Raw genomic sequence first — 24,099 nt, forward strand, 5'->3', positions numbered from 1 at the left:
CCACCTGGCCTTCGTTCGTATCGAAGCTCTACGCTACTCGACGACGATGAAGCCATCTCCGACTCTGACAAAAGGTCTTGTCTGCCATTTCACGCGTTCTCTCGAACATTCACTTGGACACATTACGTATTCATAGTTTTCTATTTTTATTTTCGCAGAATCACCGACCAACAGCTGGCGAATTAAAGTACAGTGAAAGGGGAGACGCGTAAGAGAACATTTTGTTTCACGCCTCGAAGGTGAACGTCATAGGAAGCTGTAAAAAAGTGCTTGCGAATTCGTCATTGAAAGTAGACGAGCGGTGGATAAGCGAGCAATTATCCTTGGCGCGATCGCGATCGAACACGTCGCTGCTAATTGTTGGTACTAATTGCTTGTCACCGCTCTCGCGATCATGCGATATTCGTACGCATGTACGTTTTCTCAGCTAGATAACAAATGCTGCCGGGAATACGACGTTCCAGGTATTCGTGATTCGTGCGTGTCACACCGCGTAATCGGCCGGGGCGAAACACGATGGAAAATGGACCGAGTACGGACAAAACTCGTTGGATCGGAGAACAAAGCGAGAAGAGAGAGGTTTGTCGCAGCTCGGCCAAGACGAAACCTTAAAACGGCGAAGGACGGACAAATATTTCAGTAGACGAGCCTAGAACGGCGTGCGCAAGTTTCTGACCAGATCGATCTTTCTCTTCGTGTTCCAAAAATGGTAAATAAAAGAATTTTTCTAACTAATATCGGATATGAAAGAACGACACGTAAAAGGACAATACAACAAAGAAACACCGTCGTGTATAGTTCCACGTATTAAGATTTTCTAAAATATCGTTTCTGTAATACGAGGTGAAAATTCTATCCAACCTTCTGCAACGCCATCGTCGATTGTCTTAAACAGCGTCTTCCTCGGAAGCAGAAACGTTCGAAGGATGCCAAATATTTTTGCAAATCGAACCTTTTGCCTTTTTTGTACGTACACCACATCGATGCAGGACGTTACGTTTGTCCAATAAAAGCTTCGTCCACCTTTCATCGTTTCAATGTTACAGCTCGATCCAGTTACGAGAAACACCTCGTAAACGTTTAATTGTCTCGTAAGAAACGAGTAAAATCTCTATATAGATTCCTCGGACCTTTTCGAACGACTCGTTAATCGATTTCTCCTTAGAGAAGACTCGATCAGGAAAGACCTTTGCGTATCCTTTCGGTGTGGGATCGAGCATCCTTGTCGTTATTGCAGTCGATCCATAACAGCGAACGCGGAATCTTTATCTGCCATATAGGTTAAAGAAGTTCCGACGAGGAAGTCCCGTTTCGAACGATTAAAAAGATCTTAGTGAAATTTACGGTTCGGAAAGTGGAGACAATGCTGGACGCTGTAGGAAATATGACGAAGCACGCGCAACTTGGCGTACTCCGCTGGAATCGAGATCGACACCTCGACTCGTTTCCAAGAAGCGATGTGATCGGGCATGGAAATCTCGAAGGTAAGACCCCCACGCGTTCATTAACATATTAACGCTTTTACAATCGTGCTCGTATCTCGTTTCACTATCGTCGCTCGAGCTCTCCATCTAAACAGACGAATGTTTCTCCGACAGTCGTCATTCGCCAAACGATTCAATCGATCTATCAACATTATGTTCTTCGTAGTCGTCCGCTGCGTACAGGTGTTTGGTTAAGAAGGAAACAAGTCGAGGAATTTTCTAGAATAAGTATACACGGAAACGTATCGAATCTTGTTCACTACGATAGAGTAGAAATGTAAAAAGACTTCGATTCAAATTTCGTTACGATCAATTTCGGCAGGATTCGTTTTACGTAGCAAGAATTACGCTATAAGTTGGAAAATTTAGAATCTATGATCTTTAAGGGAGGAAAATTTCAAATAAACATCGAATCGTTTTCATTCGATGGTTTTACATCCGTTGCGGCTTTACTTCACAGAAACTCGACGCTATTCGCAACTAGATGGGTAGATGGTTGGAAAAGAAAGAGAGCAAAAAGACAAGGAGAGGATCCAGAAAGCGAGTAGAATCAAAGTAGCGTAGCTACACGACAGTAGCCTGGATACGCGGGAACAGGACCTAGGAAGGAAGCGACTCGGATCGCCACGAGTTTTTCTCCTTCCCTGAGAGCGCAACTTATGCACATGCATAATGCACCGGCTGGTGGACATCTACGATCGCGTGCCTCTGCTGGATACCACCTACGTCAGAGACGCTGGTATACACCAGCGGCGTTGCGGCGTAAACAGCACTAAAAGGAGCAGCAACAGCAACGACGACGCTCGTGTCCACTCCAGCAAGCAAGAAGGAGTGGGACACGAGAGTGGAGAGTTCGAAGACTTGTAGAGGAAAAAGAGAGAGAGGGAGAGAAAGAGGGGAAGAGAGAGAGAGAGAGAAGCTGAAGAGGTCGAAGAGGCGGGAGGCTGGAGACGATCGACCAAGGAGGACGGTTCGAAAGAAAGAGGGAACGAGAGAAACGGTAGTCTATGGTCCAGCGACTTCGTAGCAAGAAAGAAAAGAGAAGCGAGCTGAAACGAAGTCGAAGCTTGTGGTCTCTCGCCAACTCGTGGCCAGTTTCAGACGCGGCGCTCGACCGTCAAGCTCGCGATCTCTCGAACGGACGACGATCCCTGTCGCTCGCCTCGAGATGCGAACATCGTCGCAGACATCTTTCGTCGAGCCCATCGAATCGAACTTCGATGCTCCTGCCAGCTCGGTGAACTTTTGACTCGTTGCTCGTGGCTCGTCCCTCCACTTGGAGAGTTGCGACCGCGTTTCGCGAGTTCCCAATCGTTGCTCGTTCAAAGTGAAATCGAAAGTAACTTCGCTAAACTTGGATCGTTTACTTGGAACGGAGGTCGTGTATTGGTGTACGGGAAATCGAGCACAGGTACTCGTCGAATTGCGTTCGGCTACTACGGTTACAGTGGACGCGTGTTCCGACGAATATGCCACAGCCATCGAATATGCACCGGGTTGTTGGAAAAGTTTCGTTCTGTTACGAATTTTGATCGAATAACGAATAAAAATACCAAAGAAAATTAATTAAGAAGAAACAACCGAAATTCGTTGGTAGAACGAGTCTCCATTCTCGATGAGACAGTGCCTGGTATAACGGATAATCGGTTGTTTAAATATTTTTCTCGTCTCTGCACTAGAAACTTCGTTGTTTCTATGTCCATTCTCAGAATCCTTTCAAACTTTACCAACGTAATCGTGACGGTGATGTCTTATCACGGTGCTAATGAAATTTCAAAATACTTGATATAACACACATAATACATTCAACGGTATTCATAACGTGTTTCTACGAGCATTACTTTCCCGAGCAACAGTAGACCTTTATGAATACGTATACGTATTTCGATCTTCAGATTCTTCGGGACGGTTTATCAGAACGCTTATCCATTGAAACCATAGCCTGAATACACGCAACGAATACGTCGATAGTTCAATGTTCAAAATACAAGAAACGATTTTTCGGTGAATTTCGTTCAACGTGGAACATCGTTCCTAACGAATCCGATTTATGTTCCAGCGCTCGATGCCCTGGGACTTGATCGCGCGTCGTGATCGACCAAACCGCATCGTTGAAACGAACTGCCCTCCTCGAGCGGGCTCTATCGTTATGCTCGATCGCGTTCGTTGAACAAGTTCTCGAAGCAACGAAGGGAGGAGAATCTTGCGTGGATAACATGATTTATCAGCCGAATCATCATCAGTCACCGACAATGTCGTCCGCGAGGAAGACATCGCCACGACCGCAGCGTCGAAGCTTGCAAGCATCGTCGGCAAAGTGTGCGAACGCGAAAGCGAAACGCGGAGGCGATAGGACTGGCAACGAGGAGAGATGCAGAGGAAGGTGCAGGGTGCAGTGGAGCGAGAAACACGTGAAGGAGGGGTTGGTTCTCGTGCAAGAGGCGCAGCTAGCCAGAGTCGTCAAGACGGGGCCTATCACGGAGCATTACGAGATCGACCCGAAGCCGTTCGCGAAGTAAGACGTTCCACATTCGCGCGATTATAATTATATTCACGTGCGTATACTACCAGTCATGGATATTAGGACGCTTATACGTTGCACTTATCGCGGAGTTTTAACAAATTTTATTCTATTTGGTGCTTTATATTCGAACGCAGTGAAACGGGTTCCCAGCGAAACGCGTTTCCCATTCGAATGCTGTGAGAATGGAATATTAGATTTGTGAAAGAACGATTAGAAAGTAAAATTTAGTAATTGTTATCGATATCGTTATCGTTTAGGCAAATTCATATTTTTACGAATAGAACTGGATATATGTTTCGATCTCAAATTATTATATACGGGCTTATCGGTGTATTTTGTGGATTTTGTATACCTTTAAATTTCTGAGACATTAAAATAAATGCAGAAACAATAGTCGTAAATCCGCTGTTTAATTCGTTGTCGTTCAATCTCTGCGCTATATGTACATCGGCGAATCTTAATACGTATGACTGGTATATCTAACGCATGACTTGGAAATCAGTGCGCAAACACGTTCATCAAAAACTAATATCAAATTGACAGTAGAAGTGACAGAACGCTATTCCGTAACATACAACGTTTAATAGTTCAATTGAAAGCGTCACGTTATAAATCCATTGACGGTCTATCGAGAAATTTTCTATACGTCCACCAATGAATCGTCGTTGTTCGTGTTGACATGCACTCGTTCGATAGTGGTACTGCAGGCTCTCGGCGATAATAGCTTCACTTCAATGAAACTCAATCCAGATGCGGTCGTTGTAAAAATGAAATCGCGTTGGTCGTTGGAATCGCTCGGCTCGTAACTTTCCACCGCGATCGACGCACACCGATCGTTAATTCCGCTGAACTTTACTTCGTCTCATATTTATCGAGTATGTTAATACAAACTTAAACAAGCGGTGTAACCTACTGTCAGTGCGCGTCGATAATCCATTGGTAACGGTTGCAATCGCCGACCGTGACTTTGCATCTTTAACGAAGCGGACTCGACCGATGGCTACTGCAAAATCGTTTCGCGATACCGACTCCGTTAATACTTTGCATCCGCAAAACTTACTCGCCTCGAATTAGCGAGTTTCAAAGGATGGCTCTTTTTTCCGAGTCGCGACCGGCTCGTTAGCGAACGCTGTCGCTAACCAAAAACGGGGCCGAGACGCGAAAGGCAAACGAATGTTTCGCGCAAAAAGAAGGAACGCACTGAACGCCACGCGAAACGACGACTATATTACGTTAGGTCATCTCGAAAGTTTCCGGCTGTTTCGAATCGTTCGATTTAAAATGACTTTACTCCTGCAGAAGTGGATTTTTTTGAAAAATATTTTCCATATCTTTTTGCAACTGAATGTTTCTTGGGCTGTATGAAAACAAAATCGTATTTAAATTGAATAATGCTTTTAGATGATAGAAATACGATTTTTTCTAATATTATATGTATACTTAATCTATTTAGTATTCGCTGAGCGATTTTAATATATCGCAGTGTAAACGTTTATAAATCGTCTTTAATTAGGCTATCGATTGAACGGAAAAATTAAACGTCAATTGGAATTATTTTAAGACTCGCTTGTTACTCTTTCGCGTGACTAAATATGGTGTTTAAAGTATACTGAATAGAAAAAATCAGCTAGTCACTATTTTAAACAAAGGATGTGTGAGATACAATCTGTCCAACCATATTTGTATAGTACATACTTGAAATATTTATACGTTAAAATCAGATACAGCAAAAACGGCGGAAACTTTCAGGATGACTTAATAATTCAGCGAACTCGAGGACTCGACATCTCAACTGTCGACTTAGCGACAATTATAATACATCTTGAAACTTGCAGGATACGATTCTACTACGACCATTCTACGATGACGTCTCGTCGTATCGAGTTCCCCAACATCACCAATGCTTTGATATTGGATCATCAACGATGCTCCGATCCATCGTCGAATTTTTCTCGGATTCGTTCGTTTTCAACCTCTGCTTATCTTTGATCGTCGAATTTTCCTAAGATTACCGACGATTCGATCCTTGATGCTTCGATCGTCAAACCTTCCCGCTATTTTTTGCAAAGTTTCCATCTTCGATCGTAAGATTTTCCCAAGACTATCGACTCTTCGATCTTCGAATCACCCGAAGACTATTGGAATCTTCAATAGTCGAATATTTTCCTAAGATCGGCAAAGGCCCGAATTTTAATCATCGCCGACGCTTTTGATCGTCCCGACTGTCGGAACAAACGCACAAAATCGGCCGTATATAGCTTCGATCTCCGCGTATCCGTGCGATCTCGGTGATTCAGTGCGCGTGATTTCGATTCGGTATCGCGAGCAAACGACGGCCCGAGAGCAGCCGAGCACACCTGGTAATTACTTTTAGAAACGGGCCTTGAATCCACGGCAAACGGGGCGCAAAAATTGCCACGGTACCGAGGGTGAGGGGCCTGGAAAATCGAGGCTCGTCAGTCCGGTGTAGGCCAGTGCGTTCAAATTGGAAACGATTAAAGTTAATTGCACCCACTATCAGATGCTCGTTACGACTGTCGCGCTTATCTGCTCCGGCTAAAGGACGTCGGTGAAATTGCGGTGCAAAAGGGGAAGGGGTATTCGCCGATTGCCGCACAAGGGCGTCTACTTTCTCCCTGGAAATTTACGGGCTGCGAACACTTCCGGGATGCATACTCTCGGAGAAAACATTAGCCGGGGATCTGCCGGAAAGCTAGGCCAAGATACGCTAAGTTTAAGAGCATCTGCTCCGATATAATACCAGGTGATATCGAAAAGAAATTGGACAAATTTTCGCAAAAATTTTATTATCGAACCAATTCAGTTTTGGCTTTGGTTTTATTCGAAGTAGTTCACCGCTGCATTGATATGCCGGTCCCAACAATTCTGTCACGCCTCGAATGATTTTTGGAAATTATTTTTCACAGTCGCGTCAAGTACCTGTTGCGACTTCTTTCGTATTTTATCGCACACTGTCGAAACGTTGTCGCTGGAGCTCCGATTTCATTTTAGGGGAAAGAAGGAAGTCCCGAGGGGCTAAATCTGGAGAATACGGAGGATATGGAACGACCGTCGTGTCGTTATCCGTTAAACATTTTCGTGTTTCGTAAGACCGCAATTGCGGAAAAACAAAAACTGGCTGCTGCGTGACGGCAACGCTCCTGCGCACACGGCTTACGCAACACGAAAATTTTTAACGGGCAGCAACACGATGGTCATTCCGCATTCCGGTATTAGCGGAGAAACAGACTGCTTCGAAAGGAACCGAAGCCAAAATTGGGCCGTTAGTTCGTTAATAAAACTTTTATGAAACCAGTCCGGTCTCCTTTTGATAACATCTCGTACACCATCGACTATAAATATTTGAATACTCCGTGACGTTAACTTAAATTAAATGCATTTCGCTATTTTTATTTTTTAATCATTTTATTCTAAATTTATCAAGTCACTCGCGCCATATGTGCTTTATAATGCGAGATATAAAATAAAGTAAGCTTTCGTTAAAGTTCTGCAATAATGGTAGAATATTTGTTTGTTGTTACTCGCGATAGAGGCAAACGAAGAGCTACGAATAAACAGGAAGATTAACCCTTTGCTCTCGACTGTCCTCTCCGAGGGGACCATTGTTAAACTAGCAAACAACTCGGATGTTCCCTTTAATGGGACACAAAGAGATTTTTGGTGATTATTTGGCGCTAAATTAACGCAAATCAGGAATTTTTAAAAAATATACGTTTTCTCGAAATCTCGCCGTCGCATTGTACGAAGAAATAAATAAAGAAATGAAAAATATGCCGAGGGCAAAGGTTTAAAAAATAATAACACAAACGGGGGATGCGTTGCAAGCGTTCCGCTCGCAGCTCGCGTCTCGAACTTTCGAGAACGCGGTCAGCGCGTGAGTTTCGAACCACGAAGACGGTCGCCTGTAACGCGCCGTGGGACGTTTGCGCAATAAAGTTCGCCGTGTTAAGATACCGGAGGCAGAGACGCGTAAAAGTGGTCGGTTCGCAGCGTCGATTTACACGCGTCGCGGGCGCAGCCTTGCGAGGCGCCGCGGCGTCGACCTTGTCGAACAGAGACGCTCGGAATTGTTCGAGACGATCGTAAAAATCTCACTGACGGCCAACGAAATTTCGAAGTTGCTTTCGTCTTTTCTCTTACGAGTCTCGCGCGCTTCAGCGATAAGATTCGTCTCTTGTTCTCTCTCACTGGTTGCAGTGGAACTATATTTAGCAAAACGAATCCGGAGAGAAAGCAGTTAATCGAGTAATCCTGATAACAGAGATGCGCTAGCTATTTCTTCTTCTTATGATTAATTCAATTCATTTCGTTCGTTTATCTACGAGTAATAATCCTTTGATATCGAATGCAAACACAAGAGAATAAACAGAATAGAATTACATACAGCAGGTACTTGAAATTAATTGCGTAATTACTCGTGGAACGATCGTAATTCCTATCACCTTGCCAATAATATTATAACGTTAGTTTAATTTTGCAATAAAATGGTCGATAACCGATTCGGTGTTGTTTCACAGCGGACAATGGGCGAAAGTTTATCGATGCAGATCTCGGGCGACCGGTATCCTGTACGCTGCAAAGTACTCATCGAGAAACCGATTCAACGCGGATTGCAGCGCCGAGCTGAGACACGAGATCGCTTTGCTGTCGCTCTGCTCGCAATCGCATCGCGTCATTCGACTTCACGATGTCTACGAGACGCCCAAAGAAATTATCCTCGTAATGGAATAGTGAGTATCTTTCTAGGGAACGTATAAAGGTTACGGAAGAAGAACACGATGAGTGGAATCGTTCTTGTATCGTTTTAAGATTCGGTAGATTCCCAACAACTAAAGAAACATAAATAGTTAGCTATTTATAAGAGGCGAAATTCATCGAACTTTGAACTTTCCAGCGCCCCTGGTGGCGATCTGCAGACGCTCATCGACGGCGATTTGGTGCCCCTCGAAGGTGACGTGGTACACTTTGTGAGGCAGCTAGTAGAAGGACTCGCCTACCTCCACCAGAGAAATATCGCCCATTTGGACATCAAGGTAAGTTCGACCCATAAAAGGTCGAAGCGAACTTGTCACGCTTCTCGTATATCCGGATCCCGGAATCGACTTCGCTCGGCGTCGCGTCACCCAATAGTTCCGACGATTTCCTCTCCTCAAAGCCGAATCCGTACTCGAGTTTTCTCAAAGTCCAGCGTGAGCGTAACATCGCGGGAGAATTCATAGAATTCGATCGCCGCTCCGCGATCTTGCAAAGTGGAAACACTGCCCGGAATAAAAGTATTCCGAGAACTAGAGACAAGTTTAGAATGTCGGTACGGTGGATGAATCACGATTTATTTATATAATAGTAACGAACGTGGTATTAAAAATTAATTCTATATAAGGTTGCTCGACATCTAACGAACGAACTTTGTCAGTACGGTAGAAGCTGGATCATCCGAGGTGACGCGGGCCGAACATACTTCGGATAATTGTCGAAAACTTGAACAACAAGGAAACGTTTATTAGTGCACATAAATGGTGTAACAAAGTTATAGAAAATATTGAACGTAACATAGTGCACATTTACTATACCTAAACCTAAATAAATATGTAGGTTTAACTAATTGTTTGATCGTTGAAATGCTGCAGTCACGATACCTGATCATTTACGCTACCATATTCTTCGTGCTAAAATTTCGGATGAAATAATGTTATAATAAAGTTCGAAGCTGATACGGAACTTCGGTTAAAAAGGACTCTTTTATATTACCTGGTAAATTGCTTTCATGTCGGGGAATAATTAAAATGATCTCAACATCGTTTGAAACTTACGGCAGATTTACATTAATGAAACGTTTTACGACTTCATTGAAATTTTGTACTGGTTGAGAGATTTCAAGATATGCGAACTCACGTTGCTTTGATTCAGCGATTAACTCAGCTGATCCGAAGCTTACGAAGGATAGTTTGAAAGAATATTTCTACAGACAAGTAACTAAGAGTCGAATAAATAAATCAGTCCCGGCCTACACGAGTTAACTCGAACGAGCCTTTAAGATCAGCAACAGAACACTTTTAATTAACAGAAAACCCATTTAACCATCGACGACGCGTTTCTATTCGCGAAGCTAGTAGAAAGGCAGCTTCTTAATTGCGACCGGTCGCGTTCCGATGGAAGCAAGTCGATTCCGCTATAAACGGCCGGTAAACAAATTGGAATTGCCTTTTACGTGGTATCCGGACAAAGGGGAGATACGCGGAGCGCGCGACTCGGCCGGACTCGGGCCCTCATCGAGCGTCGAGACGCGACGAAAAAAGTCACTGGAACTCGGACGCGGCTTGAAAACGAAAGCCCAATGCGGCCCTGTGTTCCAGCTCGTTGCCGGCCAATTTATTGCGTCCTTTCGATACACGAGCGCCTTTTATTTCAACAATCGCGGAAACGTAAACGCCTTTTAGCCGGCGAGCTTCTCAGGGAAAAAAGACTTTGCGCGAGAACGCGCCGCGTGTCGTCGAATAAAGCCTGCGTCCTGTATTTTCGCTCGAACCGCACCGAGGCGATCGTCTCTTTTAACGGGCAATAACAGCCAGTTTGGCGAACTCCGCTTCCACGATTTTTACGCGAACCTACAACGCTCGTAAAATATCGCGCCGACGTAATTAAGAGTTGCATATGGCATTCGCGAGAACTCGTCGGTTCGCGTTTCGGTACAAACTGCTCTCGAGTTTTTACGGCTTCCTTACGACCAGTAACTAGCGATCAGATACCGATCACCGTTAACGATGTCCGATCGATTCGATACCGAAGCACTCGATGGGAAGTATCGATGCGAAGTAGCGAAATTTTTGGTACTTGGTACCGATTATTATGGATATTGGCCTTTGTTCGATTGACGCTAAATCGATACTGTACTTGATACATCACGGGGATATCGATGTTCGTTTGATGATACTTTAGCAGCGTACGGAATCATATTCGACGTCGACAAGGGATAGGACGTTTAACGTTAAACAGAGTCTCTCTCTGTTAAGGTGGGATTTCGTATAAGTGGCAGACTCGAGTGTTTGGATACGTTAATGTGCACAAGTGTCTGGACACTTTCAAATTGCGGTAGGATCCCGTATAATGTGGTGGTCGTATAATACGATTGCAGAATATCTTTAAAAGATTCTATATACGGCTATGTGACGCGCCAGAGCATATTATTGCTTTAAACATACAAGAGCAGTATTTGTAATTCATTTGCTGCGCTTGCCTTTTGTGCTTTGTGTATAGACCTGATGTATGCGTTTCTTCAATTGACTCGAAAATCACAGTCATGCATTAACTTTTCGACGACGAGGACGACCTTACGTATTGTGCGAGCTATTTTTGGGCAAAATTGTTCATTCATTTCAAAATTGCTCTGTTCATTTTTTTAAAATAATCTAGTTTCTATGTTGCGGGTAATTACAATATATGAGGTTGCTAGTGTAACGTTTGATGGATTGGACAAATTTCTATCCAAGTTCCATTTCTGTAGTCGCATCAACGACCGCAGTCTGTTTATAAGAATAAAAGCGACTGCAACGAGCGTTTGGGCGGAAGAAGAGGAATATCAGAGTTACGGTAAAGCACGACTCGATTTCACGGGGTCATCCGAGTCTCTTCTTCTTCGCCACGGATAAAAAAAGACTCCTTCTTGTTATCCTCGCGAGAAATTCGCGAAAGGTCGACGAGCCTTTGCCACGGAACAACATCCTCGATCAAGGCGCCTGCCCGCGCGTTTTACGTGCGCCGCGAGTGGATGCGAGCGCGTGCCGACTTTTATCGACGACGTAAATCTCGTCGAGAATCCTTTATCAAGGATCTCCAAACTTATTTACATTTATTCAGCTATCCGAGCTGAATTCACGACTTGTATTGATATACGCTTTGTGTTACGCTACAGGTACATACAGTCGCTCACGAAAGTATTTGAACATTCATAGAAACTCTCTATGAATATATTATACGTACAAAAGACCTTGCATTGGCTCTCTAACGAAACAAAACTATAATCGTCATATTGCTAGAGTTTGAACCACCGAATCTCAAAATGTGCCTGGAAATTACAAGATGTTCAAGATCTTGGACAGTCGATTATTCGCTGTATTAGTAGGCCGCGATATTTAACGAGACCATGTTCGGCGTTCGTTGCATGTTTAAGACCAATATTCATTCTGCATACTAATTTTTTACTAGGTATACATTTGCAATAAATGTCCTACAACTCATGTATATTATTGAAGTACACGGTATCTCGCTTCGACTTTATGCCAATGTTTTCCTTAAAAGATGAAATTGTTTCAGTTCGTTAAAACTAACGATGAGATTAGGCAAAAACGTTGGCACGTACATGAAAGTAAGATTAAATTGTTAACTCACTGCCCATTCATCGTTCGAGGCACACAAGAACCGAGACTATATACGACTATAATAACAGCTCTGTGAAATTAATTGAAAAGGACGCCGGTTACAGAGAACGCTTTAGTCCAAGCAACAGCGAGTCTTCTTCGCGAGTCTATTCCTTGCCAGTCTATTTTGGCAATTGGTTACAATCTTCACACTCTTGAGTTTAATCCGGCGTGAAAGAAACGCGGCAATGAACAACCTTGGTGAGTACAAATTCTCGGGCGCGTTGGAGATCGCGCGCTATCCCCGATCGCTGATCCACGGTTCACGATTCGCGGGCTGCTACGAACCGAGAGGATCGTTGCGTGCGTCGTGTACGATACTCGCATTATTCCAACGCTCCATAAATGTTCGACCGCCGTATTTGGATATATGTAGTGGGGCGCGTATCAAAGGGAGAGGACAGGCGAGGGACGTGCGATGCATTGCCGTGTTGGCGATCGTACGTGCAAACCAGCTGCGCCTCTTTGTATCCACTGCCGAATCGATGCAATTACATTGTCTCCCGGTGCAAACTGCACCCCAGGCGATACGCTGTCTCGCCTCGCCTCGCTATGGTCTTTGAAACCGGCTGTCTGACCGGGGAAAGTCATAATTTCCATTATGTTCTGTTACACAATTCTCAATTTTCATTATAAGCTTTCTACATACAAGTTTAAATCTTTAATTAAAGAAAAAAGACAATGTTACGTAAACGCAACGCTTTGCTTGCAATTCTTTTCGGCAAATTTACCTTATCGAATTCTATTCTTTAACTTTGTAGTTGTGGGAAGGAGTGTTTCAGGGATTCGCTCAATATTTCTTCCGGCGTCGTTTCTTTCGTGTTAAAAAATTGATTAGTATCAGAAAGATGGAGATTGGTAGATACCGCGAGTAGATGGAAACATAAACAGAGGAATACAGCGGAGGAAGACTACTTTCACCGATCGAAAACATTGCCACGGGAAAGGCTTCAGAGTCGACCTACCGATCTATCGAAAATTCAATTTCCAAGCAAGGTTTTCGCCAGTTAAAAACGCAGCTATCGCGTCGATACAATTCCCAGGAGGAAAAACAGAGCGCGGCGAGACCCCACGCTCTTCGCGGTAGAGCGACCACGCCCAGACTTCGTCGGTGAATCACACCCGGTTCCTATCTCGCTGGACGCTCGATACCTATGTCTGACCGCCATAACTGGAGCAACCGTTGATAACTCGCGAAATTCCCGTGAAAGAGAAAGGAAGGAATCGCGCGTTACGTTAACGGACAGCTGTAGAGCGACGCGCAGCTCCTCCACCTCTTGTTTGTTTAGAGAGATAGCTGTCGCCTGTAGAATGATCATATCGTAGGTTAATTTCTAAATGCTTCTCTTTACAATTTTGATATCGCGAATGTGCGCGTTTATGTATTACTAAAGTCACATCATATAAACATCCATGATCTACTCATTCGTGAACTACGTACCATAATTCTGAATTTTCTGAAACATTTATTTTATTATGCGTTTGTAGAAGATTTTATTCAATTTCCCTTCGTGAAAGATTAAAGCATATTTCAAGGCGATTGATACAGCGTTTCGTGGCTTGCTCTCCTGCTCGAATCAACGTGATTCGATCAACTAAAAACCGGAGTAAAAATTCGAAAGAATAATTGAAGTTATTTGAATTGATCGAAAGACTCTGAGACTTCGCTGTTACGTCTCGATTAGAAGAGGCAAATGGGATGATCGATCCTCGAGAGATACCACGACGAGAAACGAAGCTCCCACGTTCCCAGCGTGAAGGAACAATCGCATTCTGGTTAACAAGATAGTCGGAGCTCGATGAATCACTATCTCTGTTCGTAGATACGAGGCAGCTAACCTGTTCACCGTAACTGGAGCACCTCTGGGTGTCTCGCGACATTTGCCAGAACAGAGGAGGAGAGGAAACTTAATCAAACGCCTCGGCGACTCGTTTCGACCACGCATAAAAGGGAAACCCTGGATGTTTAATAAGGCCGCTCCGCTTCTATGCTAACTCGATTAAAATCGTGCAACGTGGAACAAAATTAACAGTTCACCGTCGTGTAAATACCTTCTTATCGAGGCAAACACATCGAGCAGAGGAGAGATTTTCGATATGTTACACGAGGGTCCGGCCCACGCCAAAAGTTGTTTGGTCAGCGTAGCGAGAGTCGATCTTGTGAGAGATTCGATCGCGTAGGATTCAGCTACGTCCGTTCGAAACGCGTTCGATTCGATTCCTTCGAGACTGCTTGTCCGAAATAAGAGAGAAAGAGAGAGAGAGAGAGAGGTGAACCAGAGACATGTGTATTCGAGAATACGATTAAATTTGTCATGATTGATCTGATTTCTTATAAGTCATGAAGCTTAAACAATATCATCGATCATTAAGGAGAGCCTGTAGAAGTCGACTTTTTTTTTATTGGTGTATTTCAATATAGAGGATAAGATAAGCACATTTATGCAAATTTAAGCAAACTGGAATAATCCTTAAGAATTACAATGTCGTCTGAAATCTTACGGCGCTGTTAGACAATCAATAACATTGTCAATGTTTCAAGGCTCTCGACGAAAATGCAACTTGTCGATAAATATCGACGACATTTTATCTTTTTAGTTGAAAACCTTGAAATATCGACAACGTATACCGATATTCCGAGCACACCCTGAAACGCGTAATTATTCGTTCATTATTTTTCAATAACTCTTACAAGCAATTTCTGTCAATTTTCACCTGTGTTTGCATAAATTTAAAATTCTGATCGATCAGTCGTTTTCCTGTTAATCTCGATCCAGCAATCTAGAATAGAGATGTACGTAATTCGCAGCATATAGCGAAAAATATATTAGCGATAATGAAATTTTAAATACTTTCGCGTGACGCATGTAACGTATCCGTAAAAATTTCCCTGTGTTAAGTAACGCTTTCACGAGCCACCGTACGTCCCTCTTTAACGTCGTTCGCTGAATTGCGCATCTAGCGGACCGAGGAATTATTTTTACGTCTTTTGTCATTATTTATTAGCCGCGTGCCGGGACTATCGAGAGATACTTTGAATATTCAGATTCGCCCACGCCGTCACATCTTCCAAGGACCTGGACGTTAAAGCCAGGAAGATTCTACGAGAGGAATAAGCGGTGTCCCCGTGCGAGAGAGCCGCTTACGTAACCGGCGTGTATTTCGTAGATCGGAGATCGTTAAGCGGCGATTCGAGAGCGCGGGATCGGGCAACAGGCGTGGGTCTAACGTAACGATCGCGATTCTAACGTGTGTACTTGTTAGGCTGGGAAATCGCAACGGGTGACGTGTATAAGGAAACGCGAAGAACCGGCCGTTGGGAAATCTAGGCTTCGCGAGACGGCGCTCGATCGAATATAGGTTGCATTCTTATGCGACTCTCGTCGTGCAAATAAAGCGCGTAAGCGTCCTCTCGTTTGAGAAAAATCGCGTTCGCGTTACAGTCGACAGTTACGCAGCAGAGATCGCAGCCTCGATCGTAGCGAGCTTGTTCAACGAGAAACTTAATATTCCATTCTGTTCGCTGTGCGCGCACGAATTTATCGTAACAGCATCTACCGTGTTTATGTAAATGATCGCGATGTACTCCTCGATGAAGCGCGAATCACGAACCACGCTGTTGGTACTCGCGCGAGGCCCTTTTCTCCCATTCTTTCGTCTCAGTTTCCATCCCGGCTTTTCTAACTTTACGTCGACGGCAGGCGTGAACTCTGCTGCGCTCGAGAGGAATGCATTCACGATGAAGCGCCTAACTGAAACAATAACCATCCGTGTCGTATACGTGTACGTTATTTTTTATTCTCATCGACGATAAGATATGCATAAAAGATAAGCATAAAAGATCTCCCGCAATTGACGCTAATCTAAATAATTTTTCACGTTGTTGATGTTTCCTTATTAGCCTGTAACGAGAAATATTCGTTGATTAATTCCTCGTTCGTGTTCTACAAATGAGATTCTATTGACGTTGAACCATCGCATCTGCTGAACGATACAGTAAATCTAAAACACTGGTAATTTACGTGCAATGATCGCGCTTGTTACGAACGATCTAAAAAAGGTTGTACAAAATTCTTTTCACGCGATAGCAACACCGAAAGCGTCGTTTAACGACGTGCTCGACGATCCTCCAACAGCTTCGACATTGTGACGGTAGAGAAATACAAGATATCCCGCTGAGCAAGCGACGCGACGCGTAAAAGGAACGACGACATCCGACGCGACGCGATTAACTCGCGTTAGTTGGTGATGTTGTTTAAGGTAGCCTCGTTTGCATGGACCGAAGTCTCCCAAGATCTTTTATCGATCGCGTAGATCATCGAGGATTCGCGAAGCGCACGACGTTGAAGAACGTGAACGGGCATAGCTGATTTTTTTTCCATCGCATCGAGTACGAGATTCACGGAACAAGATAATTGTGAATCACCGTAAAGTGGAATCGATCTACTGGCGCAGTATGGGCAGAATGTTTATCGGAGGATTTTTATACAGGGTGTTTTTCCAGGCAAACTTTGTTAACATATTCTCCGAGTATGAATAAGAATGACAATTTATTCAGGCCGAACTGCGAAGAATAATGTACCAGCGAACGTACAAAATATTAGAAGAAGTTTTATCGTGAACGTTTTATTAAAAAATAATGACAAAATTATAACGAAAGTAACAAGATCTTGCGATTGCTATGCTATACAGGATAAGATAGATTTACAATCGATGTAATTGCTACACTGATGTTGATGCAAATGCATGTTTTTATAGAAGATCGATAGCTAAACTTCGAATATATATAAATTGTAATCGAGGAATGAATTTTCTATTTAGATTTTTATCTAGATTCCATTTCAGAGATGGAATTAATTATCCTAGCAGGTCGGAATTTTGATTTTATATCGGAAGATCAAGCACCACTGTCTTCCTATTTAACTTCCTATTTAACCACTTAACAAATCTGTTTCCTTCCTATAGAATATCCTGACTAGGTTTAGTTACAGAAAAATTAGAAAACAAAATAGACTCGGGAAACTTCTAGAAGCGAATATTTAAATATTAATTTCGATTAATATGGAAATTAACCCATCGAAATGACGTAAGACATTTGAATTTCCCCGACGAAGATTACTCGAACAATGCTTGAACCCGTTTTTTATAATCGAATTCATCTGAATATTAACGAACTCATTTTTCGTTCATTGCCGGAGTTAAAAATATATCGCTCGATCGCATATGCGTTGTTTACGCATTACTTACGCTCGAAATTCAATTAAAGCGAAGAAAAAGCGACGACTCGTTCGGGCTGAATTAACGAGTCAATTAACGGCGGCTAATTGGTACCGAAAAAACGAACGAGCTAATAAGAAACGACTCACCGGCCGATGCTTTATGTTTCAGCCGCAAAATTTGGTAATGATGGGCAGCTTCCCCGAATGCGAGGTGAAGCTCTGCGACTTCGAGATCTCGAGAGTGATATTAGAGGGGACGGAGGTCCGAGAAATCCTCGGCACACCGGATTACGTGGGTAAGCAACCGTTTTTCGCCAGACGACTTCATTTTGTAGTTTTATCGCGCGCAATCTCACGGCATGCCAATAAGAACAGCTCGAACGAAACCCAACCGACAAACGAGATGCGATTTCCATCCGAAGGAACGAGCCAGTTGGTTTCGTCGGTTCCTCCGAATTTTCGTTCTCTTGGAAAATATATAGGGTGTTTCAGAAAGTTAAAGTACGTCTAAAAGCATGAAATAGAGAGAGAAAAAAATGTAAAACAGGCTTATTATTTCTACAGATCCATCAAATCTCTTATATTAATCACGAGCATGAGTACTCGTTCGACATTTTAGCGTCTCCTCGATAATCGTTTATAGCCGCGACAACAGATGTATCTTTCAGTAAAAATCGATAACAATTTAATCATCTTTGTTCGTTGCTTGTTTTAAAGAGTTTTACATAAAAGCCCGCCTCAAATCTTTGAAACATCCTGTAAATATCCGCGTTATCGCTACACGGATGATGTATCGAGCGCATTACTTTGTAACGCGAGTTTACTGCGATCAAACAGGTAAACAGGTGTGTCGGCACTTTGCTCGAGTTGCCAGTTAATTGCTAGCAATTAATAATCTTGCCTCGTTAATCGGCGATCTTTGGTCCGACCGAGATCGCGGACATAATCGATATTAACTGACACGTTAAGTTTCCTTGCGCGATCGCGTTGTCCAACTTGTCATCGTTGCTGATTCTTGCCTCTTGAATCGATGTTAAAATCTCGCGATCAGGAAATACGAGGCACGTTCTTCTGCTCACTTTTATTCTCAATGTCTAAAAACTCGTCACCGCGTTGCCCATCGACATTGGGATTTCCAAGCGAAAGCAAAGGGGAACAGTCATCGAAATTCTATTAAATCGAGTTTCGTCGCATGGATCGTTGCCAACTATTAAAATGCGCACGCATTCTTCGTGCGGTCGTTAATTTCGATTCGGACGAACGATGACTCGTTCTCTTTGTTCGCGACTCGTTTCGCTCGAATAGAACGATATGCCGCGTAACAGCAGAACGGCATATAAAGCTTATTCAATGAAAAGAGCTCGGTCGTAGGCCGCATAGTTAACGATATAATTGACGCGCGCCATTATCCTCGTTGATCGTATCGATTCGTCGAATAACAGAGCTAGCGCGTATCGTTGAATATCTTAATCGCGCTTAACACTCGAAACGAAGGAGCACAGTCATCGTGATCGTGTCCCGGTGCTCTTTATTCGGTTTATTCGCAAGAAAACTCGTCGTACTCGATCTCCTCGCGGGTTTTATCAACTTCTCATGCCTCGGAAACTTATCCGCTAATAATTAAACTACGGACGTTCACGCGTGTTAAATATGTAAAAAGCATCTGACATTTATGCACATGAAATATCGGACTAGCGTCCAACTATACACGATGGGACAGAGAAAGAGATTATTTTATTTTTATCTTTGTCGGCCTACTTAACGCGAAGGTAAAAATTGTAATGGGATCTTTAGCGAGGATCGATGAATGGAGAAGTTATAATAGGAATACCGTCCAACTATAAAGAAAGACAGCGACCACAAGGAAACGACGAATCTAGACTTTCTACTCGTGTAACGAATTTCAATCTCGTAATTCGATATTTTTAACGGCGAAGTACGACAAAATTTGTATACCGTGTACGTCACTGTCGTTTAAAGCGTAAATTAGAATTCAATTATTCCTTCGACCACCGACACCCACGAGGTTCGATCAGTTTTCGTTTGCCAATAAATATATGACGTTCCTAGATGATATCACGAATTCGAACGAGGCCGTTCAACCAAATAACATTCGCTTAACGTTCCACGATTTCTCTCAATTTCAGCTCCTGAAATTCTCCACTACGAGCCGATCACGTTAGCCGCCGATATGTGGTAGGTAAACGACGAAGAACACTGTCGGGAAATTTTCTGAAAAGAATGGCCTACAGATGAATCCGTGAAAAATAGTAATCTTGGTCTTTTTTCCCAGAAAGTTTCCCAATTATGTAATTCTCCGATCATATTCGAATAACATTACTCGATTGAAGGTCCGTGGGTGTAACGACATACGTTCTTTTAACCGGATTTTCTCCATTCGGCGGTGAAACCGATCAAGAAACGTTTCAAAACATCTCTCTAGGCGAAGTAGATTTTCCCGAAGAATTGTTCGGCGACATCTCGGCGCAGGCGAAAGATTTCGTCGCGAAGCTTTTGGTGCTGGACCCGAGGTGAGTTACGAAACATAAAAGCAATCGAAAAGATGGCTAACAGGACGATACAAGGGCGAGAAACGTCGATCCGATCCTTCGATCTACGGACGTACGCGATTTCTTGCTTCGAACCTTGATCAAATATTTAAAGCCTTCCTGTTTATTGAAATATTAACGATTATTCGATTATCAACGGTACTTATTGTTAGTTGCGACCCTATTCGAGAAAGAGATACGTAGATATTAAGATAAAACCACTGTCTTATATTTTAGTGCACGAATGACCGCGAAACAATGCCTGCGTCACGATTGGCTACGCGGCGCGCCCACGCAGGCGTCGCCACATCTCCGAAGATACCTGTCGAAGTCGAGAGAAGTGCTTCTGGAGCGGGTTGTCAGTCGCGAAAACCTGCGAAGAGCGGCGCTTTTGAGCCAGGCGAGCAGTCAGGCGAATCTATCGAGCGACGTTCAGGACGCGAATCATTCCGATCAGAGCTTGCAAGACTGTTTGCTAAGTCAAAGCGAGATGTGCCTGAGTCACCGTCTCACAGGAAGCCGATCTAGTCTCGAGGGTAGCGAAGATTTCCCAAGTCCAGCCGATTCTCGAACGAGTCTCAACTCTTCCAGAACGAATCTTAGCTGCACCAGCCAGAGTTGCTTGCTGAACAAAGAACAGACCCAGGGTTTGCTCAGTCGAGCGCAAAGTCGGTCACAGGCGAACTTAAATCACGGTCTTAGTCGAGGACTTTTGTCTAGAATACGAAGCCTAAATCGAATCCAGTCACAGGCGTGTTTGCTCAATGAAAACTCTTCCGCAACCTCGGCTTCTTTACAACCGCGGATGGCGATAAATCCTGTGATGAACAAGTCGCGGGAGAAACTGTACGGGCTGAGATCGTTGTCCAAGTCTCAAGGAGTTTTGGACATCTACAGAAGCCTCGAGTGTCTTAGACGGAGAAGGAAGAGCTACCAACGAGCCAAAACGGAGGACGTGGTACCCATTTTCAAACGATTAGGTGCTGAAATCGATACGTCCAACGTATCGGACACGTCGATCGAAACCACGTGCGACACTGCAGAACACCGATCCCACGACGATGTTTCCAGTTCAACGGAGACGAAAAAACATTTGGATGGAGAGAGCAAAGAATCTTCGCAGAAGATCGCGACAGAATCAGAAGTCATGGTGCGAGTTAACAATCGATCGAGAAAAACCGAGCTGCAAGAAGAAGTCGTCAAAGATCTGCAAGCATCGAGGGAACAAGCTTTCGAGTCTGAAGAGAATTTCGATTCGTTGAAGTCGATCGAATCGGATACGTTGACCGAAGATTCGGACGAAACACCGGTGAATCGCGATAACGAATCGAATCTGGTGGCCGGAAAACGACCCTGTCAACGACAACATTCCGACGTTTCCAGTCACTCCAACAATTCCGGCACGTCGGACGACAAAGAGGACCGATCGACCGAGTCCGAAAATGAGGAGCCAAAGTACACCGTGGCGCAGCTCGTATCCGCGTTTAACAAGCACCAGGAAGTCGCCTCGAGGTCGAGTTTGGAAGCGATAATGACCGAGAAAAGAGTGAACGAAGTCACTTTTCCTACCGGCACAAAAGCTCTGAGGTTATTCATTCCGGATATCAACATCAGCGAAAGCAAGATCGTTAGACGGAAAACGAGTTACAAGCCGCGGAAGAATTGGGAGGAGTTGAGAAAGAAAAGCGAGAAAGACGAGGGAATATTGAAGAACTTCGTCGATTCGGGTAACGAGGACGAAAACGAGGATAACGAGGTTGCTTCCGATTCTAAAAACGATAGGAAACCGAATAGCAAAACTGTGGAGGATCGAAAGGACAAAGAGCAGGTTGAATCGTCTTCCGAACAGTGGTCTAGTCCATCGTCGATTGGTATCAACGAAGACTATATCTTCGAAGAAGCTACGGTTCAAGACAATGTCGATACAACAATAGACGAAAAATACAAGCAATGCGTGAAGGGAGCCAGGTCGATCACGATGGAACAATTGAGCGACAAAACTCAGAGGACGATCGCTAATCCTCGTCAGAAAGAAAGGCTACCAAATTATATCTACCCAGAAGTCGCGTGCCATATCAAAGACGATTCTCAGGACTCGACTAGGAAAACAACTTCTGTATCCGTGAACGGTAAAACGAATTCGAAGGTGCAAAAATCGGATCGAACGAAACCGCTGTACAATACAGAGTGCGCGAACGTGAATTTGAAAGACATCTTGCAACGGGTAGACAGCTTTCAGAATAATCCGAGGGAGAACTTGGAAAATTTAAGAAAAAGGACGTCCATCGCGAAGGTAATCTTGAACGACAATCAGGATAAAAACGAGGGAGAAAATAGATCGAGTACTCGAGCTCGAAGCGAGCCACCTTTGAATTTGAGTCCCAAGGAGGAGGATCATAAGATGAAATTGGTTGTACCACCGTCTTTCGCGAGATCCTCGTCTTTGTCCAGCGAAAGCAGTTGCCCTACTCCTTCTAGCGTGCACTCGGATGCGAACACTTCTTGGGAAGACGTTCAACGTGGTACAGCAGGATCTAACGCGTCCTTGGAGAAAGAAGATCCCAGCAAAATCCAGAGAAGGCACGAGATTCAGAGAACTTCGAGCGAGGGAAGGAACAAGCAGTGCGCAGATGACAAAAGGCTTTGGGGTAGAGTTTGTACGGGTTCTTACAGCAGAGCAATGGAGAAGTTTAGCAAAAACAATGACGCGAACAAGAAACCTATTAACCAACTAAACGGATCGCAACAAAATGGAAAGATTAGGAGGAAAAGCAGTCCTGCCATGCCCCAATACATCAACCCGTAGAAATACACTTCCCTTCCACGAAGACTGATTATAGAACTTGGCCTTGCTCGATATTACGGTGACTCAAGCCGGAAGATCGAACAGCTGAACACTTCTTTTCGCGAACTCTTTGACCGAGTTCGTTTGACAGAAACGAGACAATCGATTTAACGATCTTCAAGCCTTGGCAAACGTTGGTGAAACAATACCGTAAGACTTAACTAAGTAACGTAGCTACGTTGGTCATGTTCGAGTGGACCAAACCGGCGGATAAATAATCTACAAGCGTGTGTCATCAAATAGTCGAACGACAAACCTGTCATTAACATCCCATCTGGGCGTCGTGTGGTCAAACAAGGCGATCGAACGTGATTGATCGTCATAGCCTTATCCTTGACTTAATCTCCATATCGAGCGACCTTCGAGAACTACTTTTTTCGAAGTGCGTAGTATCGATGGACACGTGGGTACCAAGAAAACGAAGCAACTAATTTCGTCTGGAAATATGGTACCGATAAAAACGAGAGGAAAGGAAACATCGATAATGTCTTCTTGTAGCTTAACTCACATTGCGAGGAACGTTGCGACAATGTACGGCGTGCGAGAAACGCGAATCTTGCGTTCAAAGAAATTGCTCACTCACGAGAGATTATCTTTTTACGATACATCTTTGCCTCTACTAATTATCTCTGTTACCTCTGTTGCCCATCGAAGCTTTAGATAGTAGCAATCAGGATTCAATTGGTGCGCCGAAAATAATAACTCAATTATATCGTAGTAGCTAGCGTCTTCTTAAAGCCGGTCTAATAGGGTATTTCATTTAGATTCTAAACGACTTGTTCAATTTTGTATCGAAGATATCGCAATAAAGATTCCTTGCCGTTAAATGTCACGCGTTATTTGCCTTGGAAAGAAACGGAGCCAATTGTAGTCTCAGAAAGCTTTCACGAGAAAATCCAATTAATACCTCTCAATTCCTACGAATACCAGTTTGATCTTCAGGAGAAGACCTCCAGCATCTTACGTCAATGTTTCACAAACAAAAAAGATTGGGAAACACTGTCATACAGCCTTATATAGGCGACTTGTATAGGTAGGAAAAG

At 43.7% G+C, this 24,099-nt stretch overlaps 1 protein-coding gene across 2 annotated transcripts; it reads left to right on the forward strand.

Moving 5' to 3' along the window:
- The first annotated feature begins 2,378 nt into the window (after window positions 1–2,378).
- Window positions 2,379–23,883, forward strand: LOC100645687 (probable serine/threonine-protein kinase MARK-A). 2 transcript variants are annotated; one of them, XM_003400150.4, is made up of 8 exons: window positions 2,379–2,895; window positions 3,544–3,999; window positions 8,547–8,759; window positions 8,924–9,062; window positions 17,832–17,958; window positions 19,810–19,858; window positions 20,014–20,193; window positions 20,449–23,883. In XM_003400150.4, exons 2-8 carry the CDS (start codon window positions 3,701–3,703, stop codon window positions 23,015–23,017), a joined length of 3,576 nt encoding a protein of 1,191 aa, XP_003400198.1. In that variant the 5' UTR covers window positions 2,379–2,895; window positions 3,544–3,700; the 3' UTR covers window positions 23,018–23,883. The 2 variants fall into 2 exon arrangements, with proteins under 2 accessions (XP_003400198.1, XP_020721749.2); XM_020866090.2 differs by lacking the exons at window positions 2,379–2,895; window positions 3,544–3,999 and adding an exon at window positions 7,444–8,418.
- The last annotated feature ends 216 nt before the right edge of the window (window positions 23,884–24,099 follow it).

This window comes from Bombus terrestris, chromosome 13 (assembly GCF_910591885.1).
Source record: "Bombus terrestris chromosome 13, iyBomTerr1.2, whole genome shotgun sequence".
Lineage (NCBI taxonomy): Eukaryota > Metazoa > Arthropoda > Insecta > Hymenoptera > Apidae > Bombus > Bombus terrestris.